The following is a 14597-nucleotide window of genomic DNA, read 5'->3' as shown; positions in this document are numbered from 1 at the left end:
TTTCTTTTAATTTATGTTTTGTTTTATACTTAATATTAGTCTGTATGACGTGATGTGATGTCACTTTTAGAGAGAAATTTTCATTTTCTTTCGTCATAACATTACTTGTGCAAATTTCTTTGGAATTTTTATAGTATCACCTAAAATGTAAGAGATACCAGTATGTACATATATCCTTTATTGAATAATTTGTTTTTAAAGCATACAATTTTACTTCAATATATTGTAATATAAATCTATGTATTTCAAGAAATCATAATGCATAAGTATTATGAAGGATTTGTTACTTGTTATTAAAGTTATTATATTTTTACTAAACCGTAAATTTTCCATCTCTTTTTAGTTTCTTTTTTTATCATTTTGGCAGCCCTGTTTTATAACTTTCATTTTTATTTTATTCCGCTATACAATTTAGGGAACCGTAACAACGACGGACATTAATTACTCGTTACTACCAGCCAATTACATCTCAATTACAATATCCTGCCCCATCGTGTTGAAAATATCTGATTCCGTTAGATCTAACCGCCATATTGTATAGCTACGATTCGACCAATGAGAGAGCACGCATTAGGAATGCACCTGGGCAAAACAGGTAAGAAACGAACAGGCAAAGAGCAATCAGGTAGTCGTTCAGGTATTTCCAGTCGAGCATGTTCGGCACGTAGCTCTCTGCCAAAAGCTTCTCCTCCTTCTCTTTTCTCTTTCTTTTTTCTCTTTTAGTGTGTGCATATTGTGAACATTTTGTAAATAGGTAAGTAAGAGACCGGTGTGAAACAGTTTTTTGTACGCATTTACGTCGCGCGAGCTGTGATTTTTTTTTTACCGAGTTGTTCCGTACGGATCCCAAATTGCGGAATAGAGGAATTCAGCAGACTCGGTGAAACGCTGCTGTCAAGGTATTTATGGAAATGATTTCTTGAGTGGAGTCATTGTACCGAGTACACCGACGTGGATTTCTCCCCGCGAAGAATCGTCTGTCGTGGTCACACCTGTTGCTCTACGTCTCCGATGATAATCAGCAGTCGACCATATATATCTATATATACATACTTCGTGCCTGGTCACGGTAACGGACTTCAATAAGAAAAATCCTACTATCGCGACAACATGCAATCGAATTCCATTAATTGACACATGTTTGTATTTTAACCGGTTGTACTTTATTATCTTTCCTCCTTTATGAGAAAGATGTGCGGTCGATGTACTCGGTAATACGCACTTACGGGGAAAGATTCGATGCAATTTTATTTCCATCGAATACTTGATCGAAAATCGAAACGTAACACAATCGTACGGTAAACAATGCAAAGCCACGAGACGACGAGTTCATCTTGCGTCCCGATTATCGTGCTCCGAAAAAATTTTTATGCAAATGACACTTTGAAGTCATCATAAAAATATAGCGTACGATTTTCTCGCGATGTTAACTATGCAAACATTATAGAGTAATAAGATTTTGATTCTCTGTGCATAATTTTTATATATATAAGTATGCATTGTATGTAATGGTAAATAGTAGTGAACATTTTTGTCGCGTTATCAGCATTGCGTTAACGATGAATCGCAATGATTCATTGTTTTGGAACTTCATTTCTTTCTTATTTTTTTCACTAACATTTTTTATATATTTTTGATAAAATAATATATCCTGCGTTTTTGTTAAAAAGTGTAAATAATGGGATTATAAACATGAAAGAATAGCAAACATTTTTTCACCGTTTTATAAGGAGACATTTTCGTTAGACTTGTTAATGTTTTCGAATTTTGAATACTATCGTTCTTAATAAGATTGTGTTCATGTTAAATCGCATGTCTTGCGAAAATTCCTAAAATTTCTTATTGGCTGGATAGTTGATGTACAAATGCAATTACACGGGTTATTTCGTAAGTTTTTACGGTACTTATCTTTTATCCGCTAACAACGTGAATACGTAATTTACATTCTCTTCTCCTTTATAAGGTATAATAAAGATGAAACATAATTGGTGTAACTATAAATAATTAAATATATACAGAAATATGCGAAAAAGAACATAAAATTCCAATGAAACGTCCAGATTATTCTAATCCCTTAACGACACGCTCAAAGCATCGAAGATGTCTATGGTAAACTGTGACTGCACGGCAATCACCTGTAATTCACGCCTACGAAATACCTACGTATACTGATTATGACCGTCTTGACATAAATTGCAAATATTTATCGTACTCCGCGTGCATCGATATTGCATCGAACGACCTTCGATACCCTGAGAAAAAAGGGGATGGATTCATATAGTTTTTGCCACTCACGCGTTTACCACACATATCAAGCATAAATAATACTAGTTATACATAAATGTCTCGAAGTCAATACTTTTCGTAGCCACTGTATGAGATAACTTTGTAATATTTACTATTACTATAAACTATTGTTGATCTATATTCCTAACAATATGAATTTGTATAAATATGCACAATTTGATAATCGATGACATCTCCGTAAAACAAATTTAATTTCTACTTTTTGTGCGTGACTTGTATATGATCGTTTACGAATAATTTCATTCTTCAGTTACGAAATACACACGAACAAATATAAAGTAGCGACTTTTGCATGACGTTGCCCGACGAATTCAAGGAACGCCGGAACATCGAGCATGTTTTGAAAATAATGTTATTACCCATTGTAATATCGATAAGCATTAATTGCGTTCGATTTAGAAAGCCGCAGTAAAATGTTCGAAAATTATCCTAAAATCTCGATAACGCGTATGTATCATTGACGAATCGGCACCACTATGACAAAGCAATGGTTCACGGAAGTACATAATCTGTTCGCGATAGAAGCGACGAAAATACTTATTTATCGGCCAGGTATCACTGAGTTAATCAAGATGTTTCGATTAATCGAGATTAATCCCGACCATGGATGCAAGTGAGTGAAAAGTTCATTCGCTCGGTCCATTCACTGCGAAACTTGTTCGCAACCGGCAGATCAGTAGGTATGCGAGGCGCATTGGCAACTTTCTTTCCACTTTTTCAGTGCTCATACCGCCGTATGTCCGCGATATGTTTACTTTCAACAGGCATTTACGTGTCGTACCTCCACAAATTGTTATTTTCTTGAAAGTTTTGGCCCTCGACTGGTACCAAGTCTTGCACAATTGACTTAATATTATTAATGAGATATCACAAATCACAAGTTACACGTTATCAGTAAACTAGTGGATATTTCTGCAAATTTATTTTTTTATTATATCTCAGAATTGTTTTATCCACTTTGGATATTTGTATATACGTATCTTTATATATTATGTGCATTCTACTATCCCATATGTGCATAAAGATCAATATAAATGCAAAGTTGCGAAAAAGAAGTTTAACTTGCAGCTTGTAATTGTCAATTCATTAACATATTAGCTGATAAATTATTGTGCAACAGAATCCAGAGTATCGACTTTCATCTACGTATTGCATTTTAGGTAATTAATATGGTCCATCGTTAATAGTTTCTAGTTTGTTTCTTCGGTAATCTATCGCTGAATCTATGGTTGAAATAGAAGTGGTAATTGACTCTATTAAAAGTATTGCTATTAAAGAGTACGATTTTATTAAGTCGATCTAATTTGATCTGGTTTTATAGGTTGTGTAGCAGGTATCTTACCTTAGTATGAGATTTGACTGTTGAGACCTTAAGTGTTAATGCACAATAGTAATAGTTGTATCGAATGTGTCTTTGAAAATCCTTGTCAGAGCTTTTAAGATACTGGATACTTCACTATCTAATAGAGTGTTTTGTGCCTTCTCTTAATATGTATTCCGGATGATGCTCGTATTAGCCTAGTGAAAAGTTCTAAAGCGATGGTTTAGTCCCTTTATATTGTATATATTTTATAGTATCTATCTTAGATTCTATCTATTTTATATTTTATATTATTTCTCCTTCGTTCAAAAACTTTAATTGATTCTTTATTTGGTTTCATCATACTCAACAGTTTTAAAACTGACTTCATAAAGTGACTCTCTGGTATTGTGTATGTAAAGTAAACAAGTGTTACGCGAGTAAAATATACTAATACTACGTATGTAAAATAAGCAAACATGTCTGGTACTTGTATCTTACTTACATTAGAAGAATAGAAATACTCGAAATTTCTTAGAAATATATCTTCGACAATTAATCAGATAAAATGGTCAACTGACATTATATGTTTAAAATTATTTTTTGATAAATCGACAAGAAACTAATAAAAAAAACTGGAGGATAATAAAATACTAAATTATTATAGCAAAGAATGTAAAGGAAATGTATTGAAAAAATTCTCTCGAGATACTCCTTTTCCACTGTTTATTACCAATTCGATATACCTCATTATCTCGGAGGATCTAGAGTGATTTTAGTCCCTCGAGAAGGGTGAATAACCTTCGCCACGAGATATTCCACGCACTGGCGAATGAAGGGAATGCGAGCAGTTTGTTGCTCGTGCTATGATAAATCGAGAAGACGCGGATTTTACGATGTTGCTTGTAAACCACCTTGCACCAAGGAACGTTACGTTAACGACGGCATAAATTCCTCCCCTTTCTCGCGCACTCGAACCCCAATCTAACGAGCATGTTGCGTTACGTTGTCGCGAAAAGAAGAGGAAGGAAAGCCTCCAGGCGGAAAGCACAAAATTTTTGTTCCAGACGAAATAAATCTTTTAAAAATGTCAAATTCCTCCTCCATTTTTTAAATCAATCACGCGGTACCATGATTATACGGCCCTTGTAAATTAACTTTGCGTAATTTTTTATAGAACCAAGCTTTTTTTATTTCTATTCCAATTTTTTTGTATCCTAATCGGCGAGGATGGCGATAGCCAGTTAATGAAACAAAATCTTGGTCAGTTAACGAGGTGTTAGCTTGTGCGAGAAGAAAACGAGAATGTCAGATTTCCCGTTTCTCTCCCGTGTCATTTAGACTTCGCACTGCGAATCAGGTTCCATCCTGCATGCTCATTTCCAAGTCAGGCGGATAATATTCTTGAGTAATTTACCTGCATTACACGTATGTAACTGTGTTGCTTCTATACTTTGTAGGAAGCATGGAAATTTACAAAGGTGATTCTTAGTCTTGCAATGAAAATCTGGAAAGATGAAATAAATACATATGATCTGTGTAACTTGGCGCTTAAATCATTTTATCATTTATTAGGATATCTAGTATCCTTGAAAACTATTTTATAGATTAGATACTCGACGGCATGGTATTAAAATAGGCAATCGTTTTCTTATCTTTCGTAAATATTCAGGTCATTTTGAAATATAAAAACCAGAATTCTTATTTTCGAACAGTGCGTTATTAGTGTTTTAAAAGAAATAATAATTCCACTACTTTTGGAATTAACAACTTCCAACGTTCTTCCCCGATTTTCTTTCTGATATTTTCTTTAGGTAGTCATCAAATAAAAGTTCCAAACACGGTGTTCAGCTGGAATACAACCGCCTCGCGGTAGAATTCCATCTTGGACGACGGAGAAGAAGGCATCAGAAGGTTGAATGCCGTTTCCGTCAAGTACGGTCAAGGACGTGGTTACTTCAGCGCATTCCCCGGATGAATTTTTCTCTCAGGGCGTGTCCGCATCCATAAGCAATTATACTTGTATACTTGTCGCAAGATCGTAGACATCCAAGCCTTATAATACGCTCCTTTTATCTTTTCTTATGTTCCTGTTCGTACATATTTCGATCGTGTTGACACATAATCGAATTCCAAAAGAATATGTACTTCGATCGGTGTTCTTTTTGCGTATTCAATCGGCTACGACCGATACTCCCGGGAATTTACATAATTTAAACCTTAGCAGGGGATGGTGACATCTCGTGATAAGGGTTTCCATTTCCATCAATTCTCATTGGATACGATTGGCTGCGATTCTCATTGGAACCAACGCCGTAGGAATCTTACCGTCTTTATCTTCGATCGTGACAAACGATCGTTAACGGAGTGTGAATCGTAGATGGAATACTTCACTTTCTACTACACTTCGATCCGCGAATACTTGACTCCTACATCGATTATTAGTGCTTTATCGACCGGTCATTTTTATTACAGAGGAACAATGACTTGTTACTGTGTGGTACTTTTAAAAAATGAAAGTAAATATTCATCGTCGTTTCTTAAATTCTTCCGTGTTAATGAGATGATGTAGCAAGAGTTTGCGCCGCGGGCGATACAATGTTTTGGCGCCCTCTATGCCCTTAATAGCGGACAGCTAGCTTCAACGCTCGAGGGCTCATGGTCTAGGAGTCTAACCTATCTAGTACACTGAAATCAAAAATTGACGTTGGATATATTTTCTGAAACATTGCATCTATACGCTTTATGCGTTTTTAAAGCTTTCAATATTTACACATTACTACATGATTATTAGATTGTATTATTTATGCATTTTATATGATGAATATACTTAATATGCAAAGATATATAAAATATCCAAAATGAAGCACTTATTACAGTCTTTGATAGGTGAAACTCTATATCAGTAAATGAAATTTCTATTTAGAACTCATTTCTTTAGCTATATTCATAAAAGTATGAAATAACATACATACATATAGTATTTTAGTGACTATGTATTTTATGTAGGGCGCTAATCCACGTTTCCGATAGATAATGCTTTTATTCCACTTTTTACCGCATAGTTCCTCAGATTATTTTATATCGATTGTATGTTCCTATATTTTATTTATCTTCGTTTTAGTACCACGATGAATTCTCAAGAGCTTTGTAAAGAGCGTTAGAATGTTCCTCACGGTTAAATATAGAGTAGCGAATTTGAGTTAGAACTGATAAAAATCTAGAATTCAGAGCGTCACTAATGAATTTAGCTCATAATCTCGAAATGCATCAATATTCGGTGACGAATGAAAGTATTATCACAGATTAGCGTTTCTTTTGAAATTCTATGTAAATATGTAAAAAATATGATTCTCCATTTAATTTTTTGCAATGTATAATTTTTAAGAGTTGTAACCAGTTATGATATCGATTTCGATTCTTAAAACGGTTGTGAAAAATCTTTATCCCAGATACTGTTATAACGAGGTTTCTGTTTTGGTTACAATTCCTATGTTGCTTCCAGATTATTATTCTTTTGATTATGTATCGATTACAAAACAATTTTAGAATTGAAATATTGCTCCATTGCGAACAATCCATTATGTGACTTTCATTACTTATTTTTATTGTATAGTTGCTTAAACCTCAGACTGGGAAATTATATTACATTAAAAATTCTCTGTTTTACAGATTTATACAGTATTTTATAGAAAAATCTGGTCTGTGGCAATACTTTTGTTCATCACTGTGTACACGACTTCGATTCTGAGGCATATAAACGAAGCCCACACTCACCTTCCTTCCTTTTCCCTTCCCTTTTCAACGTAGCTGTTATTAAGTCGCTGTTACGACACCTCTACACCGCGGTTACGACTTCGACCAGGGAACGAATTACTCCATCGTTCCCGTGCTCCGGGGCTCTAAACCTAACCTATAATCAACACGAATCGTCGATATATCGGATCACCTTGCGCCTTACCAAGCTTATTATTCATATACATATACTCATCATGATGGTAACAATCGCGCGCGAGAAGATTGTTTTGCGTTTCTAACAAAGATAGTTAGGAACTTATTTAGACACTCTATTTACCAGATCCGTCAGTTCGTTCATGCGCGAAAAAAGATATATGAATCTGGCGCGGGAAAAGGGAGGAACGAAGATGGAGTATAAAAAAGAGACGTACAAGAGAGAGAGGGTTATAACAAGGCTCTCGATCTTGAGGAAACCAAACGAACGTTCCCACCGTCGATGATACAATCGATTTTTATCGAGTCACGTATCTCGTCTGGCGTTACGCAACGCCATTAACCGATCGCGATATAGTTCTACGACCCAAATCCATCGACACGTAAAATGATATACGTTTGAAGCGAAATTGGGCCGCGAAACAAAACGCCCTCGTTCTCAAACTGGCCACGTTTCGAACTCGTTTTCCGGCTTCCTGATTAAATCGCGAGAATTTCGCATATATTAAAATGTTATATATCCGTTTAGGCCTTAATGATATGGAAGAACGTTTAAATTACGTTAAGTAAGAAACCAGTGGGCGGTTTGAATTAGAAAGAATTACGATACGGAACGGAACGAAACAAAATGAGGAGGAAAAGTTGGTTTATTTTTCTTTTTGTTTTTTTTTTTTTTTTTTTAATATGTTATTAAAGACTAGATTCTTGATTTCTAGGGATTAGAAACAGCATCGTTACAGTTGATACGAACGTGTAACAATGCCTTCTCCGTTATGTGGATTCCCAGCATGCCTAATCCCAGCAGTAGGTACGCATAGTGAAAGCATTCACCGAACGGACGAACGTTTATCCACCGGTAGGAACCAGCGTCGTTTCCACGTTTCAGATTTCGAATATTAATTACGTTCTCGCCGCTTTTACCGTAGTTTCATTGCGTCTGGAGAGAGAAAAACCGGAAAGACCGGGATCGTACCGCGCTTGTTCTTAAATACGTTCGATACATATATAACGCGACCAATCGCCGCTTGTCGATCCAAGTATCCCTCCTTCACTGGTTTTAACATTTGAAAATGACTGTTAGTTACGATCCAGCGTGGAAATCTGGTTAAATGTGTAGATTAAAAGCAGCTTGGCCACTGCTGTTTTTGGAAATCTGTTCAAAGAGAAACTGCACATTTCATTTTTCAATTGGACTTATTTTCAGATACAGTTAGCTTATTTTTTTGAGTTCTCTTTTGCAAGGGAATATTTATCCATTTTATAAATACTTTCGTTTGAAGATATTAATTTTCAGTGGCTTTATAAATCCATTTCTACTAAATGAAATTGAATTATTTCGTTATCTGTTATATGGTAGCTTTAAACAGATGTTATTTCTGTTTACATAACTTCAAATGAATTACATAATGGATGCTATTTGCTGATTAATTTTATACGAATATCGTTTAAAAAGACACTGAATTAATTCACGCGCCTAATATGTTCATTCTAGTAATTTCCTATCGTAGACTTATCTATCTTTGGTACATTATTTCGGTATCTAAGGAGACTTAAAGATACAGATAAATATAGGTAACAGTGGAAAACAGCAATAAATCACGATCACGTATTAGTCTAGGGATCTAGGCATCTGTAGAATTCAGTGTCCTTACTGATTACCTCGAATAAATCATCCGGTCCAAAACAAGCGCCTTCTCCGCATACGAGAAGACAAGCGAGGAATTGTATGCAACCGAAGGATCCTTAGGGCCTCTATCTAGACACCATTCACGTCCTTTGGCGATTAAATCTTCTCGTTATTTTTCATTTCACCTTTATCAGGCATTGTCCTATTTTAGACCGACTGTTCGATGGGCGAAGAAAAAGTTGTTATGCGAATCCCTTTGAACGACGTTTTGTTGAAAAGTAGACGCGTCTCGTTGCAAATTTACGACCTTTACGAACGAAATAGCCCGCCAAGCCCGCATCGACAGCTTTTATCCAGCACCTGGCTGAGACCGTCTGTTTGCGCCCGTATGGACGTGAGACGTTTACACTCGTTTAACAAAGCGTCGTCGAATCAAATAGGTTTCTCTCGGAGTAAATTCAGAATTTCACATTCCTCGCGCATAACTATGCAAAAACCAAGCCGTTTTCATAGTTTCTCTCTTTGCCCTGGTGCCACATAGAGAATATATCATTTCATATATTTCACAGAGGGGACCAATTTTTCCTGATATTTCATCCATTTGGAAAATATTAACGAGAAACGAAGGTTGTACGATAGAAGCGCGTTTGAAAAATCGGTGGAGGATAATATAGTATCTATTACAGGACGGTAATGGAATGTTAGGAACGCCTGTCGAGGAATACAAATAGAGCTGGAAACTTGAATGACTACAAAACCCATTCATACCGGGCAACGATACATTCTACAAAACTGAAATAGGAAAAAGTAATGTGAAAATTGCACGCGATTCAGAATAACTTTTTAATGAACGAAAAGCAAAGCAGATATTGTAACTCGCAATATTTCTACAGTGTCCTGTACGAGGAGAAAGATAAAAGAAGAAATCAAAAGGATTTGATTTTGTTTCTTGAATAAACTGAAAATTCCAAGTGATTCAGGATAGCTTCTTAATGAACAGAAAGCAAAACACTTGCGATATCCAAATTGAACATGAAAAAAAATAATAAAAGAGGGGATTAAAAGAAATCAAAGTTTCTTGAGTAAACTAAAGCATCTTTTTCTATTTATTTACCGAGTCTTTCGAATTCTGGAATTCCTTTTCGGGTACACAGCGGTATTTTCGTCCTTCTGTACATCTTAGCGCCACACAACTCGCGAGGAGACTCGTTTCTGCAAATGTGTTTGTCGATGAATAATATTTATTGGCCCATTGTGTCCGCGGGATCTCACCTCCGGACGCTGAGGTTCGATAAGTGGAAGGCACGCGAAAGGAATTCTCTACATGTCTGGCGAGCGAATTAGGCTCATTGGAATTTCACTTTGGTTACAAGCAGGCTTTCGTGCCGCCAAGTATGGTCCCCATGACCCGGTAGCCGGATACGATACGCGACGTGCGAGTATCGCTCGTCTCTATCATTAAGTTATTAAACCTGTACGCCTAACAAACTTCTGTGACATCGTTATTCTCATTATATTATGCGGTGAATTTTCTAACAAGAAAATCATTAACAAATAAAACAACAGTTTTTGAATAGGAAATAGCACTTTGTTAAATTTATAAAATAATGCTGGAGTATCTATTTCTTCAACTTGGATATTTGTTATTTGTTTGCAGATAAAGGATAAACGATTGTCTGGTCACAATGCCGTACTACAACAGTGGACACAGTCCTTCCACCTATAATAAAGGTAATAGTGACATAATGTTAGATTGCTTCTCCCTGCCATCGTTAAACTTAACTAGGATCAAATTATTGTAACAAGTAGATTGCGGATTTTCATGCACTTATTTATTTATAAGGAAATATAGTACTTGTTATAATATTTAATAGGCAGAGTATATCTCGGTTCCATCTTCTCCATTTCATTTCAAAAGTATGAGTTTGCATAGGTAATCTCATCAGTATTACTCATCAGTGTATCGTTTTACAATGATCGTTAAAGTTCTATATATATATATATGTTTCTTGTTTGTCACAGTTAAATAGCAGTAGTTTGTTATTAAATTAATCGAAGCACTCGAATGATAATTGAAACAGTTATTAAACGAATTAACAATGATACATCAGATGGAGGGTCGAGTGGTCCATCGAGCACATCGGGCGGCCGCGTGAGCAGTTCCGAGCCGACGTACATGATGGAGCATTTGGCCACGTTCACGGTCACGAAGGAAACCGGTATTGTTTATCCAGCGGACGGTATGCGGCGACTTTTGCAGTTGGAGAAGAGTAACGGCATCTGGAGTCAAAAGATGCAGCTCCGTCTGGAACGGAACTGGGTGCTGATCATGGACAACGAGACGGGGGTAAAGATTCCTCTTCAGACACACAGAGAAATTCTCCACTGATTTTTCCAGTGAAAAGAGAAAAGAACCGTATAGTAACTAGCTTGTGTAGTTACCGTAGGCGAACGATCAAATACGAAGTGGAACATTTGTGAAATTACTTTACGTTACGAGTCTCGAGGCAATTTCACTTAATGCATCGTTGATAAATTCGTATGCAGGCCGTCATGGAGCGATTCCCAGCCTCGTTGATACAGGAACCGACCGCGTTCACGTCGAGGGACCCTATGGAGATGTATAACAACATTCTCGTCTTCACAGTGGCGGATGACAGTGGTTCCGGTCAACGGGCAGAAATGCATATATTCCAGTGTCAAAGCGTCTCGGCACAGGATCTCGTCGAGGATCTAAAGATGCTACAAATGGGTAAACTGGTACCCGGTGGTTCGCCAAGGGGACCGAGAGGTCGTATACCACCGCCTCCTACTTTACCACCGCCAGAACCACCCTTAAACGGGGTTAACGTCCGAGAACAAGTATCTGCCTTTAACGCCAACAATGGTAGGTTCTTTCGTTTCTTCTCCTTCTTTTTTCCTTCCTTCTGCTTGTTTCTTATTTTTGTCTACTTACTTTCTTGAATATTTCATGAAGCGTATAGACGCATATAAAAATGGAGTAATTTAATTCTGCGTTACAGCCGACGGTCAAAACGATATATCTCGCGAGGAGAACAACGACGAGGTATCTTCGACGTCCTCTGAGAAATACGAACGCGACGTAACCATTCTGAACCATTGTTTCGACGACATTGAGAAATTTATCGCGCGTCTGCAACACGCAGCGGCTGCTTCCAAAGAGTTGGAACGTCGAAGGCGCAATCGGAAGTCGAAGAAGAGAAATCTGGGCGATGGGATGCTAACAATGAGGGCGAAACCACCTCCGGAGATGGAATTTATCGATATATTCCAAAAGTTTAAGCTGTCGTTCAACTTGCTAGCCAAACTGAAGGCTCACATTCACGACCCTAACGCTCCTGAACTGGTACACTTTCTCTTTACGCCGCTGGCTTTGATCGTGGACGCGTCTCACGATACTAATTACGATCCGAACTTACCGAGCAAAGTGGTATCGCCGTTATTGACTAGGGAAGCGGTTAACTTATTGATCAATTGTGTCACCAGTAAAGAAACAGAGCTTTGGCATTCACTGGGCGACACGTGGTTAATACCACGCGATCAATGGAAAGGTCACGTTCCCCCGTATCACCCTATATTTATGGACGGTTGGTCCCCGGAGTATCCGATACCAGAGGATAGAGACCACGATCATCTGGCTTCCTTGTTAAACGCTGACAAACAAAAGAGGGACGAGCTCCCTGAACAACAAAACGATCCGTACTATAACCACCGAGAAGTGGACGAGTCTCATTATAGCAGCGATTACTTAGAGTACGAGAGTAGAGAAGAGCGTGCTGGTAACGAGTACTTTGATAGAAATTACGGGACTGCCTCGGAGTTGTATGGTAGAGAAGAAAGAGTAGTCGATCAAACGAGAGCGCACAGCGATATATCCGTGGACTCGATCGAAAGAACACCGAGAGCCGCCGGTATGGAAAGGGCTCAGGAAGCTTGGTTAGACGATCTGGTAGCCAGACACGCGAAGATCGTACAGGTTACCTATCCGAGGACGGCGAACAATGATAAGGAGTTGACCGTTGTCAGAGGCGAATACCTGGAGATCCTCGACGATAGCAGGAAATGGTGGAAGGCGAGGAATTCGAGAGGGCAGGTCGCGCACGTGCCTCACACCATCGTCACGCCTCACAATCCATCTCATTCTAACGATAACGACGTCTTCAACAATCCTTTGTACACGAGCCGATACCCGCGACAGGGGCACGGCTATAATTACGAGGTGAGAGACATTCTGGCTTCTATATCCTTAAAGAAAAGCAATTACACGGTTGTGAATGGTTGTGAAAGCTTGATTACAGAAAGAATAATTACCGTTACGAAACTATGTCACTGCCCGTGATCATTATAATTGTCATAGAATTGCTTTCTGATAATTATATATAAATTAACAAGTAACATATGTATATATAATATAATACCTTAACCAAGATTCAATAAGTAATAGATTTGCACGATTATCTTAGTCAAGATATCGTTCTACGATAAAAGTTACTTTTAAATTTCAGGATTCCGAAATCGAAAGGACCAGCACTAGTCCAGGACCAGAAGCCACTCATCGAACACACGCGATCCCACCGCCTGCACCCGCAGATTGGGTGAGAAAAGAGAGACTCGGGAAAAAAGGTGAATTCCGGTACTTTTAAGCTATTTAGTGACTCAGAGTCGTGTAATTTTGTCCATTGCTTGAGGGATCGGAGAGAAATCGAATCAATAGGATAACTTTAAGTTGTGGTCGTCGATATCAGGAGACTTACCACGCTAGACCACCCAAGCAGTATGCAGCTAAAGTGCTTGAGACTTTCACGGCTTGGGTTCCTGTGGTTCAAGCTATCGAAGGCTTATTTCTCGATAGTTTCAGCCGCAAGATAAAGCATGCTATGTTGGAAATGATCAATAATTCAACGAATATATTAGCGCCACAGCGTTTATGTTGTGCCTTAAATTGCTGTACAAGTTGTACGTTCTGTTCTTGTAAGCGTTCTATGGTTTCCAATCTTTTTCTTTTTTTGTCAATACCGTGTTTTTTTCTATTTGTATATATCATATAAATATATAAAGAGGTATATGTGAGCAATATCTAGGTCGAATTATCAACTATCGTTATCGCAATAGGGACAAGGTAACTGGAGAAATTGTATTTGTTGGTTTTGTCGTTCAATTTCTTCGATCTCTTATCCAAAGTTTTCTTCTAGAATTTCTTTTATAATTTATATCGATGCATCAAATGCTGCTTCTTTTCTTTCTCCCCCCTAAAGCCTTAAGATAAGACGATGATTTTATCAGATACAATACAATACAAGTTTGCAATCAAAAATAGAATTGCAGTGAATGTAATAGGATGGAACATATTTTATAATACACGAACAAAATTATTCGATATTTTATAAGCAA

At 37.4% G+C, this 14597-nt stretch overlaps 1 protein-coding gene and 1 long non-coding RNA gene across 6 annotated transcripts in view; one reads left to right on the top strand and one right to left on the bottom strand.

Moving 5' to 3' along the window:
• Positions 1-133: 133 nt before the first annotated feature.
• Positions 134-14597, top strand: part of LOC126868515 (epidermal growth factor receptor kinase substrate 8-like) — a 21175-nt gene continuing 6711 nt past the window's right edge. For 2 of the 3 annotated variants that reach the window (XM_050624032.1, XM_050624030.1), the window contains exons 1-6: positions 134-754; positions 10843-10916; positions 11297-11532; positions 11733-12072; positions 12209-13425; positions 13712-13829. In XM_050624032.1, coding sequence (XP_050479989.1) covers positions 10871-10916; positions 11297-11532; positions 11733-12072; positions 12209-13425; positions 13712-13829 — 1957 coding nt within the window. In that variant the 5' untranslated portion in view covers positions 134-754; positions 10843-10870. The other variant, XM_050624031.1, reaches the window with a different exon arrangement.
• On the bottom strand, positions 1986-10835 carry LOC126868530 (uncharacterized). 3 transcript variants are annotated; one of them, XR_007690623.1, is made up of 4 exons: positions 7385-10835; positions 6583-6827; positions 3650-6295; positions 1986-3530 (listed from the first exon to the last, which is right to left on the bottom strand). It is a non-coding gene; the product is annotated as an uncharacterized LOC126868530 (long non-coding RNA). The 3 variants fall into 3 exon arrangements; XR_007690624.1 differs by having other exon boundaries at positions 1986-3518; XR_007690625.1 differs by lacking the exon at positions 1986-3530 and having other exon boundaries at positions 5148-6295; positions 7385-10397; positions 10458-10835.

Source organism: Bombus huntii, chromosome 8 (genome assembly GCF_024542735.1).
Source record: "Bombus huntii isolate Logan2020A chromosome 8, iyBomHunt1.1, whole genome shotgun sequence".
NCBI lineage: Eukaryota > Metazoa > Arthropoda > Insecta > Hymenoptera > Apidae > Bombus > Bombus huntii.
Note: the sequence above shows the minus strand (reverse complement) of the source record. Positions and strands in the feature narration are given on the sequence as shown.